The sequence below is a fragment of the Balaenoptera physalus genome, assembly GCF_965194825.1.
Source record: "Balaenoptera physalus genome assembly, chromosome: 8".
NCBI lineage: Eukaryota > Metazoa > Chordata > Mammalia > Artiodactyla > Balaenopteridae > Balaenoptera > Balaenoptera physalus.
Genome location: NC_138887.1, coordinates 9,565,724 through 9,584,756, shown reverse-complemented (window position 1 = coordinate 9,584,756; position 19,033 = coordinate 9,565,724). Strand labels below are relative to the sequence as shown.

The 19,033-nt window shown below is 65.2% G+C and overlaps 1 protein-coding gene across 16 annotated transcripts in view; it reads right to left on the bottom strand.

Moving 5' to 3' along the window:
* Nucleotides 1-430: 430 nt before the first annotated feature.
* The window catches only part of CAMK2B (calcium/calmodulin dependent protein kinase II beta), a 95,251-nt gene continuing 76,648 nt past the window's right edge, over nucleotides 431-19,033 (bottom strand). For 2 of the 16 annotated variants that reach the window (XM_082472559.1, XM_082472569.1), the window contains 11 exons: nucleotides 14,395-14,432; nucleotides 14,158-14,229; nucleotides 12,628-12,672; nucleotides 11,015-11,063; nucleotides 9,498-9,611; nucleotides 9,075-9,155; nucleotides 8,041-8,154; nucleotides 3,095-3,170; nucleotides 2,896-2,990; nucleotides 2,489-2,723; nucleotides 431-2,281 (listed from right to left, as the gene is read on the bottom strand). In XM_082472559.1, coding sequence (XP_082328685.1) covers nucleotides 2,491-2,723; nucleotides 2,896-2,990; nucleotides 3,095-3,170; nucleotides 8,041-8,154; nucleotides 9,075-9,155; nucleotides 9,498-9,611; nucleotides 11,015-11,063; nucleotides 12,628-12,672; nucleotides 14,158-14,229; nucleotides 14,395-14,432 — 917 coding nt within the window. In that variant the 3' untranslated portion in view covers nucleotides 431-2,281; nucleotides 2,489-2,490. Of the gene's footprint in view, nucleotides 2,282-2,488; nucleotides 2,724-2,895; nucleotides 2,991-3,094; nucleotides 3,171-8,040; nucleotides 8,155-9,074; nucleotides 9,156-9,497; nucleotides 9,612-11,014; nucleotides 11,064-12,627; nucleotides 12,673-14,157; nucleotides 14,230-14,394; nucleotides 14,436-19,033 lie in introns of all 16 variants that reach the window. The other 14 variants (XM_082472567.1, XM_082472573.1, XM_082472561.1 and 11 more) reach the window with 11 other exon arrangements.

Here is a 19,033-nt window from a genome sequence, read left to right as displayed (position 1 = left end):
GGTTGGCCTCGGGCACCGCCTGTTCCAATCAACGCGCACGAAGAACGGATGGGTGGAGGGAGAGACCGGACGGGGCAGCAGGCCTTGGTCCTGCGGCTCTTCCCACATAGATCTGCTCTCCCGGCCTCATCTTCAGAGACCACTAGGGTGATGGGAGAGGTTGGGGGCGTGGGGACTCAGGGGTCTGTCCAGGGCCGACAGCGGCCTCAGTGGAACCAGAGGTTGGGGTGGGGACAGCTGGCAGAGCTTGACCTGCAGCGGCACGGAGAGGCCCCACCTGGGCGTGCCGTCCACCGAGACGGGCTCGGGAACAGACGTCTGGCCTAGGGTTTCTGCAGCCTGGCCAGCCCGGGGCCCACACGGCGAAGGGACCTGCCGTGAGGTGAGGGGTCGGCAGGGTCCTGGCATAGAGCACGCGGATGCACTTGAAGCAGTTTGTCCTGTTTTCCTTTTATTTGCAGTTTCCCGAGACAGAACAAAATAATAATTTTGTACACTTACAAGGCTCAGAAAGAAAAGACAATGAAACTCAGCAAAAAGAGAGAAGAGGAAAGGCCGGCCAGCACCGCAGGCAGCCGACCCTCTGCAGGGCGGGCTGGCCGACGCTGCCACACCGCGGACATCTAGCTAGAAGAGCGGGTGTGGCTTGCTCATGAGGGGTCATGCAAAAGAACTATCCCCCAGAAAAAAAAATCCCCAAATTATCCCAGACAGGCAGCTCCGTGGAGAGAAGGGGGAGAGGAGGGGAGGAGGCCCCAGGAGGCAAGGGTGGCCGGGCCACACACTGTCCACGGCGGGCCCTGCCGCTGCCCGAGGCCCAGGGAGCCTGGCGGATGTTCACCCCGCGTCCATGGGTGGGGACAGCTGTCCTGAGCACAGCCGTGGACGGGCAGGTGAGCATCCACTCTGAGTGTCTGTCGATGGACAGTCCCCTTGGAGACCAGCATCCTGTGTCCTGTTCCCCACTCCGGGCCCCTCCCTTGGCTTGATTGCGGGGGAAGATAAAGAAAATCCGTGTTGAAAACAACATGAGTTGAAGAGGGCAGGTACTGGGGCAGGGGGTCCTGCACCTGCGATCACGGCCCCTGCACCCCCCAACCACGGCCCAGCGGGCCAGCTCAGACCCACTCGCACACCCAGACGACGGCCCTTGGCTCTCTCTGCCGCCCCCTGGCCACATGGCCCATCCCGGAGGCTCGCCACAGTGCCCGCCAGCACGCAGGGGGACCCCAGGTGAGCCCAGCCCGCCTTCTCCCAACCCCGGGGGTCCCTGTCACACGCAGCCCCGTGAGGCCCTCTGCTCCCTGCTGCCCTGGGCCCAGACTCCGAAAGCGCAGCTTCCTTCAGCAAACACCTGCTTGGACTCTGCCTCGGCCTGGGAGCCGAAGGCACCCACCCGCCTCTGGCCCCTCTCTCCTTCCTGCCCCACTCCCACACGGGGGGAGGGGGAGGGGGGCAAAGAGGGAGCGGTGCCTGAACAGAAGGGAGGCCAGCCCCGGGGTCCCCTGCACGCTGGGCCGCAGCCAGCAGCGTCCTCTCGGCATGTCTCTTGCCAGGCGTGAGGTCTGAAAATAAGGGGTGACCCCCCTGCACCCCCTGCCCGACCCAGTGCACCTCCCTGGCCCCGACAGGGCCAGAGCTGGAGCCCTGGGCCCGCGGGGCCTTCTCCGAGGGCTCGCATCCTCCCAGAGGGGCTGGCCCAGCCTCTGCACTGCTCACCCATGCCAGGGACACCGGGAGCTCGCACCTGCGCCTTCTCCGGGAGGAGAGGAGGGAAGGGAAGCAGGAGGGAGAACAGCCATGCTCAGCCCCCCAGCCCCTCCCCAGACGCCACCTGACACTCCTGACAAGGAGCCATGCGCGGCAGGGAGGATGCAGACGCGTGGGGGTGGGCGCCACCTAGCAAACACCGTTCCTTGGGTGGCAGGCCCCTGCGGACAAGTTCACTGCCCCGGCCGGTCCCTGGAGGAGGCCAGGAGCAGACGGACACGTGGAGCTTGGGCGGGGAGCGGCCGGAAGGTTCGAAGCCCCACAAGCGCCAGGGGTTTTTACAGCTTTTTCCCTTGTTTCGTTTTTTTTTCCGTTTCATCCGACATCAATTTTGTGTGTGCGGCTGTCGTCTTGTTTTTAAAAAGAAATCACATCTGGTCTTGGTTTTCTGCAGACACAGGCACCAGGGGAGGAACGAGGCAGACACAAACATGCGACAGGCAGGCCGTGCGCCCGAGGGCAGCTGGGCTCCAAACACCGAGTCTGTCCCGTGAAAGCAGCCGCAGCAGCTCTGAAACGGGGCGGGCCGAGGGCGGGCAGGTCAGCGTCGGGCGGCCGCTCTCCGTCTGACTCGGGTTTGGTGTCTGCAAGGTGGGCGCCTGCGGGGCCGCCCGGAGAGGAGCCTGGAAGCCCTGACCCGGCGCCCCCGCCCCCTAACACCACGCTCGCTCGCCTCGCCACCGTTCTCCGCAGCCCCGCCTCCCCCGAGGGCGCTCACCTTCACTGCAGCGGGGCCACGGGCGCCCCCGAGCAGTGGAAGTGCACGTTCTGCCACTTGCCGTCGCGGCGGTGCCACACGCGGGTCTCCTCGGACTGGCTGGTGCGGGGCCGGCCCTGCCCGTCAATGTACTGCGTGAGGCGGATGTAGGCGATGCACGCAGCGTCCTCGCCGATGACGTGCACGTGCGGGTTCAGGATCGTTGTGTGGATTGGCTTGCTGTTCTTGGCGAGCACTGTGGGCGGGCAGGGGCTTGGCACCACGCCCCCGGCGCCGCTCCGCCCGCCCGGCCACCCCTCCCCCTCCCGGTGGGGCGAGGACGGGACAGGGCTTCCCTGGGCGCCTGGCTGGGGGCCCGTGGGCTCCCCGGGGGTGCCGCCCTCTTCCTGCCGCCGCCCCGCACTCACAGTTCTCGAAGTAGAATCTGTGGAAGTCCATCCCTTCAACCAGGTTGCCCAGGGCTTCGGGCTCAAACGAGGTCAGGCCTGGGTCACAGATTTTCCTGGGGGGCAGACCCAGGTGAGGAGGGGCCCCTCAGAACCCGCCCCTTCCGTCCACCCCCTCCCACCCCGCGGCCCCAGGATGGGCCCAGGAGCCCTGACTCACGCATAGGCCTCAAAGTCACCGTTGTTGACGGCCTCGATGAGCTGCTCCGTGATCTTGATGATCTCCTGCTTCCGCGCTGTGGGGGACAGCCGCCCAGTGACCCGCGCGCCGCCCCCCTGCAGCCCCGGGGGGTCCCGCGCAGAGCGCCCCCGCCCCTCCCCCTCCAGGAGGGACCCCGAGGCTGCCCGGCTCAGACTGTTCCCTTCAGGGCCACCAACGGGGTCCCCATTTCCAAGTCCAACAAGCTTCTGTCTTATTTGTCTTAAATACAACATCCCTGAAAGACGGAAATACTCCATCCAGAGTACAAAAGGTCTGGAAGAGGCAGGAAGGGGAAGCCAAGCCTGCCATGCCCCAGTCCCTCCGGCTGTATCCCCTGGGCCCTCGGCAGCTGCAACACTGTGACCAGCCTTCCCAGCTCCTGCCCGCCCCCCGCCACGGACATTGCTCTCATAGTCCTTCTTGGGGAGGCGGCTGTCTGCTCAGGGCGGGCTCACAAAGCAGGCAGGGGATTGAAGACTGCAGGGCCGGGCCTCAGTGCAAAGGCCAGGGAGCCGGGCCCAGGGGAAGGCAGAGTGCAGGCCTCACGGCCCTCTCTCCCTGGAAGGCCGCAGGCTGCCGCCTGGCCTTCTGCCTCTTCCAGCCCCCACCTGTTTGCGGTCCTGGGCCCCTAGGCCAGTCCTCCGGCATCACCTTTCCATCCTGCACCCTCCACCTGAGGCCCTGGGCCGGCAGCCTTCTCCGGGTTCCTGCCCACTTGACCTCTGGTCCTAGACAGACCCAGTCCCCCAGGTGCTCACCTGGGGGCCCCTTTATCTCTTTAACTACCATTTATTTTCAGGCAAAACATTTTAAACACATGGAAGAAGCAGAAAGAATAATACAGCCCACAGCCTGCTGATTCAAATCTGAACCATTTGCATACTTGCTATAGATTTCAAGAAATAAAACCTTCCAGATAAAGATGCAGATGTCTCTGTTCCCCTGAATCTTGTTCTTCACTCACTCTCCCCAGAGAAGTACCGTCCTGAGTGAGGTGCTTAACCACTTCTGTGCAGATGTAGAAACACCCAAAGGCACACAGGAAACACACACGAGCGTGCACACAGGCATAAACGCATCCACACGTGGCGATTTCTTAAAGCAGTGATAACGTGCCAGTGATAAAACTCAGACCCAAGAAGGCCACTGAAAGCACGATCCCAGGAGCTCTGTCCCACAGTTCCCTCCCCAGTCACGGCCACACCAGCTGCACATGTCTGCGCACTCCCAGCACGGGTACTCGTGTCCCCCCTGCTCCCAGCAGCACATCGGGACCACAGACTCTCTGCACGGCCACTCCTGTGGGATGGGCATCCCCACTCAACCAGGCCTAGTGATGGGCATCTGTAGGTCTCCAGTCTTCAGCTGCCAGAGCAGCCGGGACCAGTACACGCGTGAGTTGATCTGCAGGCTACATTCCCAGAGCGCGGGCTGCCAGCTCCACAAGGGCGCAGTTAGCATTCTGAAGCATGTGCCCACGGCCCTCCCATCAGCGCCTTCGGCTTTCTGGGTGCTCACTTTCCCAGGCACCCGGCTAGCAAGTGGACAGAGTCCACGGTAGAAGATGCTGCCTGCTGCGTGCGAGCCCAGGCGTGCCCGTGTCTGAGCTGGGAGCCTGGGCCGTGCCGCACCGGCTCTGGACAGTGGCTGCAGGGTGAGCTCCGTGACACCCAAGGGTGTCATGGTTGAGTGCATGCATGAGCATATGTGTGTGTGTGTGTGTGCGTGCGCACCTTCGTGCATACGTGCGCAGGTGAGTGAGGGCACATGGGCATGCGTGTGTGTGTTTGCAGTGCGTGTATGTGTGGGCACACCAACCCACAAGCACGCGTGGGCTTCCCCTATCTAAAAGACACCCTCCCTCTGGACCTGGCGGCGCTTCTGCTGGTGTCCTGTTTCTGATCCTCACCGAACTCCATGTCTGGACTATAGCAGGGTTTGGGCTTAAGGCTGTCCCTGCAGAACCCGAGCCCCACCTTGTCTGGTCAGCCCTGGAAGCTGGCCTCCAGGAGGCGGGCTGTGAGCCCAGCTGCCCTGATGCCCCACGTCCACCTGCAGAGCTCTGTCCCAACACAGACACGTGCAGGCCGGCCTCTGTCCTCACCCTCTGGATATTTCACACCTTCACCCACACACCGCTCCCTCCCTCGCCCATCCCATCACACTGCGTCTCCCCTCTCAGTGCTTCCCCCGCAGCCTGCCCACCTCTCCGCCTTCTGCCTGGGCGTTTCCCAATTCTGGGCAACCCTCTCTCCTCTGGGACCTCATCCACCCCCATCCCCAGTTCACCTGTCACCTCTGCAGAAGTGGCCTCGAGCTTCAGGCTCTGATCGCCCCCCAGTGCAGCCTGGCTCCCCCACCAGACCCTGCCCAGAGGGCCGGGCCTGGGCTCGTCCGAGGGCAGCAACCAGTCCCTGCCACTTCCGTCCCTGCCCAGGGCTGCCCGTCACCCGGGACCTCGCCGCCTCCCGCCTGTGGCACCAGGTCCAGCCCCTGCTCAGGAGCCCCCACCTCCCACCTGCGATTTACTCCGTCAGCTCCGGGCCATCCTGCTGATCTTGCCAAGGGGACGTCTGCACACCCCGACACTTGTCAACCCCCCTTCTTCACAGACGTCGTGAGCCACCCCCGCCCCACGTGAGCCCTCAGCCAACAGCCTTGCAGCTGGAATTGAGTGACTCTTTTTCTGTTTTGTTTCCCGTGCGCTCTGATTTTACAGTCACCTACTGCACTGTGGTGAGCCGAATCTTCCACTTAATGAAGTAATATTGAGCGTTTTTAAACAAAGCGTAATTAAAAATGGAGTCAGTATAAAGAGAAAGAATTACGTAAATAGAAACCTAGGGTCACAGCACACATTGCAAAGTCTGAAGTTTAGGAAACAGCCACCACGTCCATTCTGCAGATGGGAAAGCTGAGGCCACACGAGCCCAGTCACAGCCCAGGAGTGGGCTGGACGCTCCTGACCCTCGGAGAGGCTGCCGCCCACGTCTAACCCCACGCTTCAGAGCAATCCTTCCTCCCCCAGTGGCATGCTGTGCAAAGGGACTCCTGGGGGCAGGGGTGACGCTTGTTATTGAGGACAAGTCTTCCCCACCAGGCAGCTCTGGCGACGGAGCTGAGGTCTGGCTTGAAGTGCAGCCCCCATGTCCCATCCAGCTCTCCTGGGGTGAGCTAACAGGCCAGGGAGGCCCGGCCACCGGCAAAGGTCCAGGCGGACCCCAGTGACCCCAGGTTGACCCCAAGCCCTGTCCCTCAGCAGCTGCAGGGGCACCAGGATGCCCCCAGCCACCCCAGGGAGGCAGCTGCACAGGATCAGCCTGGATTGTGCGTAATCCCCGATCATGGAGAACACGGCCCCGGCCGGTGGGCACCGACCCCATTTACACGCTGAGACAGCTGGCGGGGACGTTCCCGGGAAAGGAGGCTACTCACGACCCAGCCCAGGGATGGCCCTCTGCAGCCCGGGCCTCGGTGCTGGGAGGGGCCGATCCCCGGTCCCAGAGCTGGAGCGGGGGCACCCCGGCTCTGGCACTCACCCACTCAGCCCACTGAACGCCAGATATCACCCCGCAACGGCCCCTCAGAAGTCCCTTCTCCGGGCCGGCCCGACCCACGTTCCTTCACCCGAGGACCCTCACACAGGCCTATGGAGCTGGGATGCTGGGAACTCCGGGTGAGACGAGGGTGCCCATCCAGGCACGAGGACCCCTCTCCCTGAGGGAGACTGATGGGGGGCCCCCCTGCCCTCGGTGCCCCCCAGGGCTTTGCGTCTGCCCCTCCCTTGCACCCTGCAGGCCCGGCCACACCTGCCGAGTCCAGGCCCCTAGGCCCCCTCCATTCAGTGCTGGTCACAGCAGCTTCTGTGGCCGCACCTCCTGGAGTCAAGCTCAGGACAGCACCCGTGGCATGCCCTGTCCTCAGAGGTCCCCACCTGGCCTGCGCACATTCCTAGGGTGGGTCACAGCCCCGGGCCGAGGTCACGCTGCACGTGGCCCCCTTGGGCACAACCCTCCGCATCTCCTCCCCTCAGCGTTCTCATCTGTGAAAGGAGGGGCCGCAAGGATCCCAGAGATGGGGAGGTGGAGGCCTCTGAACTCGGATAAGACGCCGCACAAATGGGGAAGGGGATCTGCCCACTCCCACGGGCTCCGCTGTGCGCCCACCCGCAAGACCCTGCTCCCTCACCTAGGACACTCGCCTCCACTCCCCTCAGCCAAGCCCGGATTTAGGCCACAGTATTCAGGCCTCCGAGCCTCCCCGACTGCTCGCAGGGCCTCCCTCCCTCTCTCCCTCCTCTCGGCCCAGCCCCTGGGGCTGGCCTGCAGCAGGTGGGCGGGGGTCAGCACCCTTCCGGCCCGGCACTCACCCAGCCTCTCCCCCGCCATGCCCGGCCCCCGGCCCCGCGGCCTCTCCTGAGAGCCCGGTGTCTCCCCGGAGGTGGGGATGGCTGCCGCCCTGGGGTGTCACCCATCCCTGTAAGCGATACTGGCGGGCGGGCGGGCAGGCGGCAGACGGGCTGCGGCGGCTCCTCCCTGCCTGGGGAGGTGGCCCAGCCCAGCGCCTGCCCGGCCGGCCCCCGCCCCTAGCATCACCAGCGGGGGCGTAACCCCAGGCACCACCCCGGCCGGCACCGTCCCATCCTCGCTGCGGAAGAAACCCACAGACTGCAGACCCTGGGAGCGTGTGGCTGTAGATCATGGGAACCTGCTTCCTGGTTCTCCCCACACGTGCATGTCTTTAGCCAAACGGCAGCTCCATGTGGAATTCCCTGCACCCCACGTCCCCCTACCCGCGAGCCGGCCCCTTCCCAGAGCCAGGGGGCGGCGCACCGCAGCCAGGGGTCTCCACACCCCTGTGAGCCCCCAGGAGCAGCCAGCAGGGCCACTCAAGGTGCTACTTACACAGGGTGGGTGGGGAGCCTGGGAGAGCCGGAGGCGGGCAGGGTGGGGGGCCCTGGGCTTCTGGGGTCCCCGAACCCCTCCTCACCGTGTTCAGGATGTCAGAGATCCTGAGGGCTGGGGCAGACGAGAAGTGAACACGAGAAACACGAGGCAGGCGGGGAACACACAGAAGACAAAACCTATGAGCGGATGAGCCAAAGCCAGAGAGAGTGGGGGGGACGGGGGGGTCACGAGGGGACATGGGGGGACATGGGGGATGGAGGGGGACACGAGGGGACATGGGGGATGGAGGGGGACACGGGGGGACATGGGGGGATGGAAGGGGACAGAGAAGGGTGTGGGGCACAGGGGAAAGCTTCAGGAACGTTCAGGCAGCTGCACCTGCCTGACCAGGTCGGTGGGGGCGCGTGGAAAGCTGCTGCGGGCGGAGGGTGCCCTCATTGAAGGGCAGCCTGGCCCAGGAGGGGACAGAGGAGGCAGCCCAGTGCAGGACAGGCCCTCAGCCGGCGCCCGACAGGTGAGGAAGGGACGAGCGAGTGGAGGATGAGCAGGACGTCCGGCCCTCTGCGGAGAACCCAGTTCTGCAGGGAGGCCGGGCCCTTTCTTCTCCCCTTAAACCCCAGGCCTGTGCTTGAGAGGATTTCTATAACAGCTCCTTGTGCCTGGGCTCCCCGGGGCCCACACGGAGTCCGTGTGACTGGCAAGGGCATGGCCCAGGGCCCGAGGGGCAGGGCACGTGGGTGGGCGGCCTCAGAGGCGCCCTGCCGTCTGCCCTGGGCCTGGGAGACCCTCTGGGGGAGGGGCCTGGGAGACCCTCTGGGGGAGAGGCCTGGGGCCCCGGACAGCAGTGCGGGGAGCAGTGTGGGAGGTGAGGGTCGAGGAAGCGGGGTGGGGGGGAGTTAGCGCGTGTGCCCCCCGACGGCCAGCCAGTTAGCCAGGCCTCTGCAGCCCGGCCTGGGAGCAGCTGAGGCCGTGCACGGCAGGACACAGGAGCCGCTGGGCAGCAGAAGCAGCAGGCCTGGGGCACTACTTACATGGGGTGGGCAGGGGGCCCTCGGCTTCCGGGGTCCCCGAGCCCCTCCTCACGGAGCTCAGGATGTCACAGATTCTGGGGGCTGGGGGGACAGGAGGCAGACATATGAGGAGGTTGCCGGGCGAGGCTGGGGGAGGGGAGGCAGGGCCTCTGCTCTCTCCCGCACTGGGGCCTGTCTCAGCATCAAGGAGCCCTGGCCCTGACACCCAAGCAGGATGGTGGACCGGGCGGCCCCCCAGGCCAGTGGGGAAGGCCCTCACGGAGCGGGGCTTGAGGGGCAGAGACCCTGGGGAGCCTCAGAGGGGGGCTGTCGGGGGCAGGCTGGTGCCCAAGCTCGGCCGGCCCTTGGCTCTCGAGCGCCCCTTCAGAGGAGCTGCAGGCCCTTCAGGGAGACCCCCGCAGCAGCAGGGGCCCGGCTACTTACATGGGGTGGGCAGGGGGCTTATGGGAGCCGGAGGCGGGCAGGGCGGGGGGCCCTCGCCTTCTGGGGTCCCCGAGCCCCTCCTCACGGAGCTCAAGATGTCAGGGACCCTGGGGGCTGAGCAGACAGACGAGACGTGAACACGCAGGTGAGGACACGCAGGAGAGGAGGGGGAGTGCAGGAGAAGGACCAGAGGGGCTAAGCTGGAGAGCCACGCGGTGGGGTCCAGGGCTCCTGGAGCGCCATCACCCCCGCGTGCCCAGGGCTGTGCGATCACAGCAGGTATGTGAGGCAGACACAGGACCACGTGCAGGGCTGGACATGGGGCCTTCGAAGGCCGGGCTCCAGGTGGGAAGGTTGTGTGCCAAGGCTAGCAGAGGCCAGACCTGGGCCCACTGAGGCTTCTCCGCATCTGACGGATGACACAGCTGAGGTGAGAGGCCCCCGGGGCCCCTGTCCCTGCCCTGCCCTGCCCCACGAGGCCCCTCAGGCATCTGCCCACCCTCTCCCAGCCAGACAAAGGGTTGGGACGAGGCTGGCCGGGCTGGCCCTCTCCCCTATGCTCCCGCAGGCTCGGGCCGCCTCAGGCCCCCAGCCTGCTGAGGCAGGGACAGAACCGCAAGGACAGGGCCTGGGAGAGGTCTGGATGACCTCCATGCCCCACGCTGATGGTTCGGGGCCTGTAGTCTGGAGAAAACACATGAACGTCCACCCTCCCTGCGTCCAGAGGCCAAAGCCTTATGCTCGCTTCCACTCTGGGGCAGGGAGGATGCTCAGGACAGGGTCACTGCATCCCCCTAAACTGGCAGAGTGGCCACTGCCCAGCCCAGGGGCAGCCCTGAGGGCACCCAGCGCTCATCTACACAAGCGTGTGGCCGAGAGGGTCAGGCGGGCCCTCCACGTGGGGACGGGCGGCCTGGCCTGAGTGGAGTGGGGACCAGATCCCCTCCCTGGGGGCAGCTGAGAAAGCCGAGGGTGGAAGAGGGGGCCCTGGGTGAGCACATGGCGCCCGGCACCCTGGGGCCCTTGTGGGGCACAGACAGAGCATGGCCCAGCTCGGCCTGGGAGCCCTGAGAGTGGGTTGGAGCTCGAGTCTCTGCAGCCCACCCCCCAATCCCACAACGAGCCCAGGAAACGCCCCTTGCTGCCCGTCCACGAATCAACTGCCAGCCGGGCAGGCACAGGTTTAAGGACCTTTGAGAGAAGAAACAGCAAATTCAACCGTGGGAACTGGGTGCACAGCCCCCAGAGCAATCTGGGGGCCCGTGCAGAGAACCGGCCCACCCAGGGCAGCGGCTTCCTCGCTGCTCAGGGCGCCCGGGCCCGTCAGGCTCTGCTTGGATGCTATGCCGGAGACTGCCCGGCGCCGGTCTGTCCCCAGGCTCCGGTGGGACTGCAGCCCTGAGCAGGGTCAGCCCTGGGGGACACGCCCGCATCACAGGCCTCGGCCTTTCTCCATCCCAGCTCCCCACCCACCAGTGGCCCGCCCCGCTGCCCCCGCAGGCGGGGAGCTGGGGTACCTTTTGTGTCTTCGTCCTCTATGGTGGTGTGGGTGCTGTCAGATGACTCCTGGGGAGACACGGGGAGACAACGGGTCAGGACGTGGCCTGAACCCCAGAAACCCACAGGCAGCGCTGGAGCTTCACACCAGCCCCAGGGGTCACCTGTCCCCAGGCTGGGTCGCCATGTCCCCAACAGCTGAGGACCCCAACTTCCCCTTCTCCCCACAAGGCACACCCAGTGGAAAGAGTCCGTGTGCTCAGATGATCATTAACAGGAGAGAAAAACAAGCTTTTTGGAGTTCCAAGACTCCGGGCGAAGCACAAAATCATCCACAGCCCGTGCGTTTTGGCAGACAGGGCGGAAGCTTCCAGTAGGTGCTCAGGAAGCCTGGCCTCCCACCTGTGACAGACTGCAGCAGTAACCACACCTCCTCCCCAGGCCTGGACCATCCAGCCAGGCCTGGCCTTACCGCTCAGGTGGCCTTAAGGGCAGAGAGGTGGCCCCAGCACCTCCTACCTCACTCTTGGCTTACTGCCCCCTTCAGATACAAAACCAGGTGCCAGCCACCTGTCACCGAGTCCCCAGAAGGCCTGCTTGCTCCTCAGAAGGAACATCTTAACAGGGTCCCCAAGGGACCCCCCGCCCCCTCCAGCCCCCTCACAGGACACACTGCTTTGGGCCCTGGGCCAGGAATGGGGGTGTCTACAGGTTGTAGGATCAGGGCTCACACCACAGCCCCAGAAGCCTCACTCCAGACACAGCGTCCTAGGAATACCCATCCCTGGCCCCGAGTCACAGAGGACACCCAGGCTCTTCCTAGCACCTTGAGCCTGGGGGTCGGCCCAGAGCCAATTGCCCAAGGCCCCCTGGTCCTGGCCCATGGCTGGGGTGTGTGGGGACCCTTTGAGGATCCCAGGCCCGGGTAGAAGTCTGGTTCTGGAAATAGCGTGGCCGCCCACCCATCCCTCCCCCCACCCCAGAGAGCCAGCCCCTTCCCTGGCCCCGGGGTGAAGATGCCGATGGGATGGGAGCTGATGCCAGAGCAGAGAGGAGGAGCGGGAGGAGGGGTCAGCTCAGTGGGAAGCACCGGGCGCAGCGGGCAGAGGTGAGGAGCAACGGGTGAGGTCGGGGGGAGTCTATGCTCCCTCCTCCCTGCCCCACACTCGGGGGCACGCCGGGCAGCTCACGCCAGCCCTTCTCCCCTGGAGCACGCAGCCCTGGCCACGCATCACGGAGGGCACCCAGGCTCTTCCTGGCACCCTGAGCCTCTGAAATGGGCCCTGCATTCGGCTGCTCCTGGCTAGGCTGGGCCTGGCCATCGCCAAGGCAGGAGGGAGAGGGTCTGAGAAGTGGACCCTGCTCAGGACATGAGGAGGCCCAGGCTCCTGTGTCCACCGTGGACTTGGTACAACCATGCCTCCAAAAAGGGCAGCACCTGGGGCCTTTCCCCAAAAGGGAGCAGCCCGCGGACTTGGGGGGGCTCTGTCCTGCCTTGGGAGGGGTCCCTTGCACAGTTGTCTTGGCACAAATGCTTCCCCGGGGTCAACATCCCAGAGCTTCCCCAGGGCCAGGGGGTCTGCCTACTGCCTGAGCAGACGCTCCCAAGAGGGCGGTGAGGAACGCGCAGTACCTTGATCCCGTCCACTGGGTTATGAATGACGGTGCTTTGAGGTTCCTACAGAAGAAGGAAGCACAGAGGAAGGAAAGAGGGAAGTGAGAAGAGGAGGAGAGCGGAGGCCCCCCAGAGGAGAGGAGAGGAGAGGGTGGCAGCGCAGCAGGACGGCGGCAGATGGCCAGCGGGGAGCAGAGCAGCTGGAGAGAAACCTGGGACGATGTGGATGGAACAAGCAGACCTGCCCAGACCTCGCGGACGCCTGCGACGGGAGGGAGGGCGATGGAGAGCGTGCGCCTGAGGGCCGTGGCGAGAAGCCACACGCTGGGTGCCCTGCCTCAGGCGCCCTGCCTCTCTCTTTGCCGCCAGACCCTCTGCCTCGGCATGGGCGGGGCACAGATTTGAAGATGTCATGGGGGTGTGGTGGCACATGGGATGGATGGGGTCCGAGACGGGGCTGGCTGCGAGGCCGGCACGTGGGACCCTCCCCTCCTGGGCCAAGGCCGCCCTCCCACTCGCTGGATGGCCATTCAGCAAACCCAGCCTCCCCACGGGCGCTCCAGGGCTCACTCCCAGAAGCGCGGCCTGGGGCCTGCGGGGACACCAAGTGTGCTTTCAGCAAACTCAGAACCTGTGGACCAGCAAACCCCAGCCCCTCGGGATGGCCTGCTCTGTACGAGACACCACAGGCGCACAGCATACTGGGCAGGAGGGCCGGTACCCGCTGGCCACAACCCTGAACCACCAGCTCCATCCCCTGGACAGGACCCTCCAGGTGAGGGCTGGCGCTGGCGGGTCCCTCTGACCTCACGTCCGCCCAGCCCTCCCCAGCAGGAACCCCTGAACCCTCCGGGCAGCCACAGGCCAGCACAGCCATAGAAGTGTATCTCCCCCCACCTGCCTCGGGGCCTGCAGGACACAGACTCCGATGGGAAACGCCACGGCTGCTGCTGCCCTAGACCCGACAGCTGCTGCTGGGCCGTCACCAGGGAAACCACCAAGGGGTCTCTGTCTCCCTCCAGATCACCAGGCTCTGAAGCTAAGGTCAGGCCCACCCATTCTTCCTGGGGAGAAACCAAAGGCCCCCACCTCCCAGACAGCGCACCCCTGCAGCACCCGGGAGAGGGGTTGGCGGGGAGTCCCCACCGCCTAGCCTGTCCTCACCCCCGACCCCCGGGCCACTCCCCCTGCAGAGCCTGCCCGGGCCGATCTCTGGGTCAGCCTGTTGCGAGCAGAGGAGCCGAGCAAGGTCGCTGCCCTGGATCCTGGCTCTCAGCCTCACCGGCTCCCTGACGGGCTCTCACTGCTGACCCACAAGTCAGCAGGGGCCTGTCCGCTGCCCCCAGAGGGGCTCTCCGGCACGGCCTGAACTGGGGTCCACCCTCACTCCCACACCCGAGCGGCAGTGGGGCCGGAAGGGCTAAGTGTCGTCTGTCAGAGACAGGCTGGCAGCCAGACCCCAGCTTTACTCCAGGCCTCCCGACAGGTGGCCACCACACAGCCGGGGTACAGGAGGGCCGAGAAGCGGGGGGCTGAGGGGTTCAGTACCAGGGCAGCTGGAGGAAGCGTCCCCTTGGGGCTGGTGGCAGCTGCACTGTTTTTGGTGCTGTTCGTCTGGGGCTGCAGAGAGAGGAAGAGAAGCCATTAGGGAGAGAATGAGGGGGTCACACCCCTTCCTTGGGAGGGGAGGAGGCCCAGAGGGAGCTTCGGGGATTGGGCAAAGCTGTAGGCTTGAGACGGGGGAGGGGGGGACCCAGACCCCCAAGGGCCAAGGCAGCGCCTCACCTTGACTCCGTCTGCTTTCTTGTTGAGTAAACTCTTGGCTGCTGCATTGGAGGAAACAGACATGATGAGTGAGGGGCCCGGGTCCCACTGCAGCCCACCCCTTCGGCGTGAGGCAGCCTCGGGGACCTGCGAGGAGCCTGGGCTCCCCAGGACCCAAGGTCCCAAGGCAGAGGTAGCTTCTGCGCCCAGCTGGGGACAGAGTGGGCCCGTGTCCTATGCCGAGCAGGGCCGCCCTGGGGAAGGCCTGGCCAGCGCTGCCCGAGGACCCTCGTCCCCGGGACAGGGCCTTCCCCCGGCCATCTGCCATGACCTTGGAGGACACCAAGGTTTCTCCTCCCACCTGTGACCAGCAGCTTCCGGGAGGGCAGCATGCGAGTTCCCCGAAAAGGAAGGCAGGGCGCTGCCCCTCACCCGAGATGGGAACACAGGGCAGGACAGCAGATTGGAGCGGTAGGCACCCCCATGTTCTCAGGCAGGGGTGGGTGGGCTGCAGCTGGCCACCCACAAAGGGAGGGGCTCGTCCCAACCCCAGGTGCCTGCTCTCAGCCTCCTGGCCCCCCTCCCTTGGCAGACCGGACGCGGAGCTCTGCTCCCACGGCCAGGCCTCAGGCCACACCTCTCAGCTCAGAGCCCCCGAGGGGCAGCCTCACTCTCCCTCTTAAACCACCCCGCAGCCCGAGCCTTGGGGCCACTGCTCGGCCTTGCTCTGGCAGCGCTGACTGGGCCAACTAGGGCCTCTGTGCCCACCTACCAAGGACCTTAAGCTCTGAGTGACATCAACAGGATGACACACCTGGGTGAGGGTCCAAAGAGCCGCCTGCATCCCACGTTCCCACCACCCCTCAGACGCTCTGGCCCAGCAGATGGCCCATCTCACCCCAGCCTTCCCCGCGCCCCCGGGGAGGAGGTCGGGGGCGGCCCGGCTCTGCTTCTGCCTCTCTGTGCGCCAGCTTCAGAGGCCCTGACCTGCCACAGCCCACAGGCCCTTAGCCCCCCAGCACCTGCACCCTCTGCAGTGGTTAGTTTTAATTACAGAACTTGAAAAAAAAAAAAAGAGAAAAAAGGAAGTCAGCTTACCTTACGGAAAAGGAAAGGTGAGGAGGGGAGGAGAGGGAGTGAGGAAGAAAGGAAGAGAAAGAGAAAACAAGATTTGTGGACGTTCAGGCAGGGAGTGCAAGTCTGCAGCCCGGGACTCAGCAGCTCCTGCCTCACCCTCCCTGCCCACGCTCACGCCAAGCGGTGCCCCAGGACAGCCGGTGCGGGTTAGAGAAGCAGCCCTGGGGTCGGATGCCTGAGGGTGGGGTCCCTTGCCCTGGAAGGAAGGTGGCACAGTCCCCACCGCCGGCTCCAAAAGCTCTGGCTGGCCAGCACTGAAGGGGAGGCCGCCTGCCCAGAGGGAGGAGGAGGGTGGCCCCCAGCAGGCCTGCGCGGGGACCTTTCCTGCTGGGAACATCCCTGGAGACCGTTGACTCGGCGGGCACATCAGAAAGACCCAGAGAGCTGCAGCGATTCTCAAAGTGCGGTCCCCCTGGACCCCACCCCCACCCCCACCAGCAACATCCGCATCGCATCGCATCGCCTGGGCCGCCCCAGACCTCCCGAGGCAGAAACTCGGGGGTGGGCTCAGCAACAGTTTAACTGTTCATCTGCTCTGGGGGATCCTGACGCTGCTTCAGTTCGAGAACCACTGATCAAGGTCCCCAGTGCAGTGACCAGGCCAGTCCCAGGTCGCTGGGCCACCCCCTGCTGATTGCCTTTCCCTGTTCAGGTGGCCACCGCCGACCTCCGGGCTTTGCTTTGGCACACAGGTGGCTGCCCCCAGCCAGAGGGCCCCGTGGGGTCATCGGAGACCTGCTACACTGGGCGCAGCTTCCGTTCCCAGCCTTCCTCCCCAGCGGACCCGTCAATTCCCTCAAGTTTCCCTCCCAGGATCCATGGGCCAAAGTTTAACGAGAAGCCTGACTCCTGGCCCAACCCTGTCGCCCGGTGGGCTTCACCCCGTGAGAAGCATCACAGTACCCCAGCGAGTGAAGGGACCACAGGTCATCCCTTTCCTCGTCCCCCAGTTCATCCTCCCAAGGGCGAGGCCTCACCTGGCGAGGCCGGACTCAGGATCACACCCTGATGCCCTGGCAGCCCTGCTCCGCGGGCATCCAGGACCAGAAATGCCGCCTGCTCAGGGCCACAACACACTTCCCACTGCGGGGACTGTGAAAAGCTCCCTGGTGGCAGCTACGTCCGCCTCCCTGTAACTCACCACAGAGGAAAAATCCAGCCCTGCAGACATGGGAACTCCCGGGCCTCCAGGGCCTGCAGCCTCACTCCTGACCAGCATGGCCCTAGCCTCCCTGCTGACCCCGAAGTGGGGGTCGTGCTGTGCCCACAGAGCCCAGGGACCCTGTCTATGCTGGCCGACCAGCTGGCCGGACACAGCTGGAGGAAAGTGGGGTCCAGCCCGTCTTGAAGGCACTCGTCGCGAGAGCTGAGCAGGCGAGGAAGCTGACCCCCAGCCCCCAATTTAAGGTGGGCAGTTTGGGGAGAGTCACCTCCCAGTGCCACACAGCCTTGGCCAGCGGCATTCCCGGCCGGCTGAGTTAGAGCCAGTGCACGCCAGTGCTGGTCTGAGAAGTCCGGCCCGGGCCAGCCCAGTGCCCTGGCGGGGGCAGAGTCAGCTCTGCCTGGTCTCCCCCTTGGGCAGGAAATGGGGGGCCCCTGGGTCAGACCCTGGGACAGTCCTGGGTCTCAAGAGGGTTCCCTTCAGTCCCTGATTCTATCAAAACCCACATTCCAGACCGTGCTACACGGGACGGTACCAATTCCGCTCCCTAACAAGCCACCCCTCCGGGGACTCAGTCGGCCACCACGGCCCAGGCTCCAGGATGCCCTGCAGCAGACACCTGTCCTTGTAATCGATTCCCAAACACTCCTCCTTGGGAACCCCTGTAACCTACACCTGCGTGTCTGGGTGCAGCGTGTCTGGACACACAGCTGCCGTCTTCCTGAGTGCAGCTCCTGGCCGCCGTGTTTCCTGGAAATTCACATCTCTGTCTGAGAATAACTCCAGAATCCTGTTGACTCCCGTCTACACTAGCGGTCAAAGGCATAGGGAGTTTCCTTTGTGTTTTCTCAAGTCGAATTCAAATCGAATTCATTACTACACAGCAGGAGCCAAGGTGGACCAACCAGGCGCCCTAGACCCCCGGAGACAAGCAGAGACCCTCTGTCCCACCCCGGCCCGGGTCCTTGGGGCCAGGCCATCACTGCCACCCCAGAAGTTTGCCTGAGTCTCCTCTTGGTGAAGGCCAAGTGGGACTGACCAGGCCGCCTTGATGAACTGCAAGAGATCTACAAAGCCACCCGGTCTTTCGCTGGCCGAGGGCACTATGTCACCCCAGAGGCCGTCATCCACAGAGAAGCGACGGCCTTGGGACTGAGCCCCCTGCCTGCCGTGTCTGCTGGGTCCAACGCACTGGCTGAGATGGGCTGACCTAGCAGGGATGGGGGGCTCAGGCCACAGGGCCCAGCCTCTACCTCGTCCCCTAGCTCGTCACTCAGGGACAGCCATGCTGGGCTCCGTCCACATGCACGGACCACCCCCAGGACAGAGTGGCCCTGGGCGCCGGGGGCAGATCCGCACATGCTCGCGGCCTCATGCACGGACGCTCCACATCCCCTTGCAGGCAGCGGGCATTGCAGGTGGGCGCCTGCCTCGCTCACCGCCCCCCTGCCCCCGGCTTCACCAGGAGCCCCTAGTCTCACTGTCCTGTGTCCCTCTGCCCCTCCCTCCCTCTCAGGTGCTCCGGAAAGGCCCAGAAAATGAAGCTGACTCAGGACGACCCCCGGGGGCCTGCCTGCTGGACCTGTCACCGGGCTCACGGGAGGAGCACAGGCCCTCCTGCTGAGGACAGCCCTGCCCTGAAAGCCCCAGGAGGCAGCGGCCGGGGTCCTCTGGGTGGGCAGGCGGGCCTGCGCACCCTGCGGGGTCATGGGGTAAGAGCTGGGCTGGATGTGCAGTAAAGAAAGGGCCCGGGCTTGGGAGGGGCTGGGCGTCTGCCCTGTCCCGGCCGACATTCGAGGCACCGGCAGGAAATGCTGGGCTTCTTCTAGGCCCCTCAGCTGCAGCTGGCTCTGCCCGCCCTGCACCTGTGCCATCCTCAGCTCGGGCTGGGGCCATGGGCCCACTAGGAAGTCTTGGGGTCCACTAGCCTCATGTGGTCCGGCCAAGGTCACGGCTGGATGAGCGGGAAGCTGGCCTGGGCCTCCTGGGAGGTCTGCCCCTCAAAGACTGGGGCACAGGTTAGCAGAATGAGCCTCTCCCCTCACAGGTTGGGGATGAGGTAATGGGGGCCTCGTAGAAAGAAACCAAGAGGAGGCCTTCAGAGTCATTCTCTGGGTGGCCGAGGGCCCCGTCTTGGGGCTCACGGGGCAGACGTGCGTGTTTGGGACTCAACACAGACCACCGGCTCCGTGCGAGCGGCTGGGAGCGCAGGGCAGGGCCCTGGGAGCGTGTGCGGGCCAGGTCGGGGGTGGACGGGGTGGCAAGTGGGCTCTCACGGGGCAGGGTCTCTGCCCACGCCCTTCTCCCCAGGGCCCCCACTCGGGATTCAAACTCCCAGCAGCAGCCCCGAGGCTTCCTGGG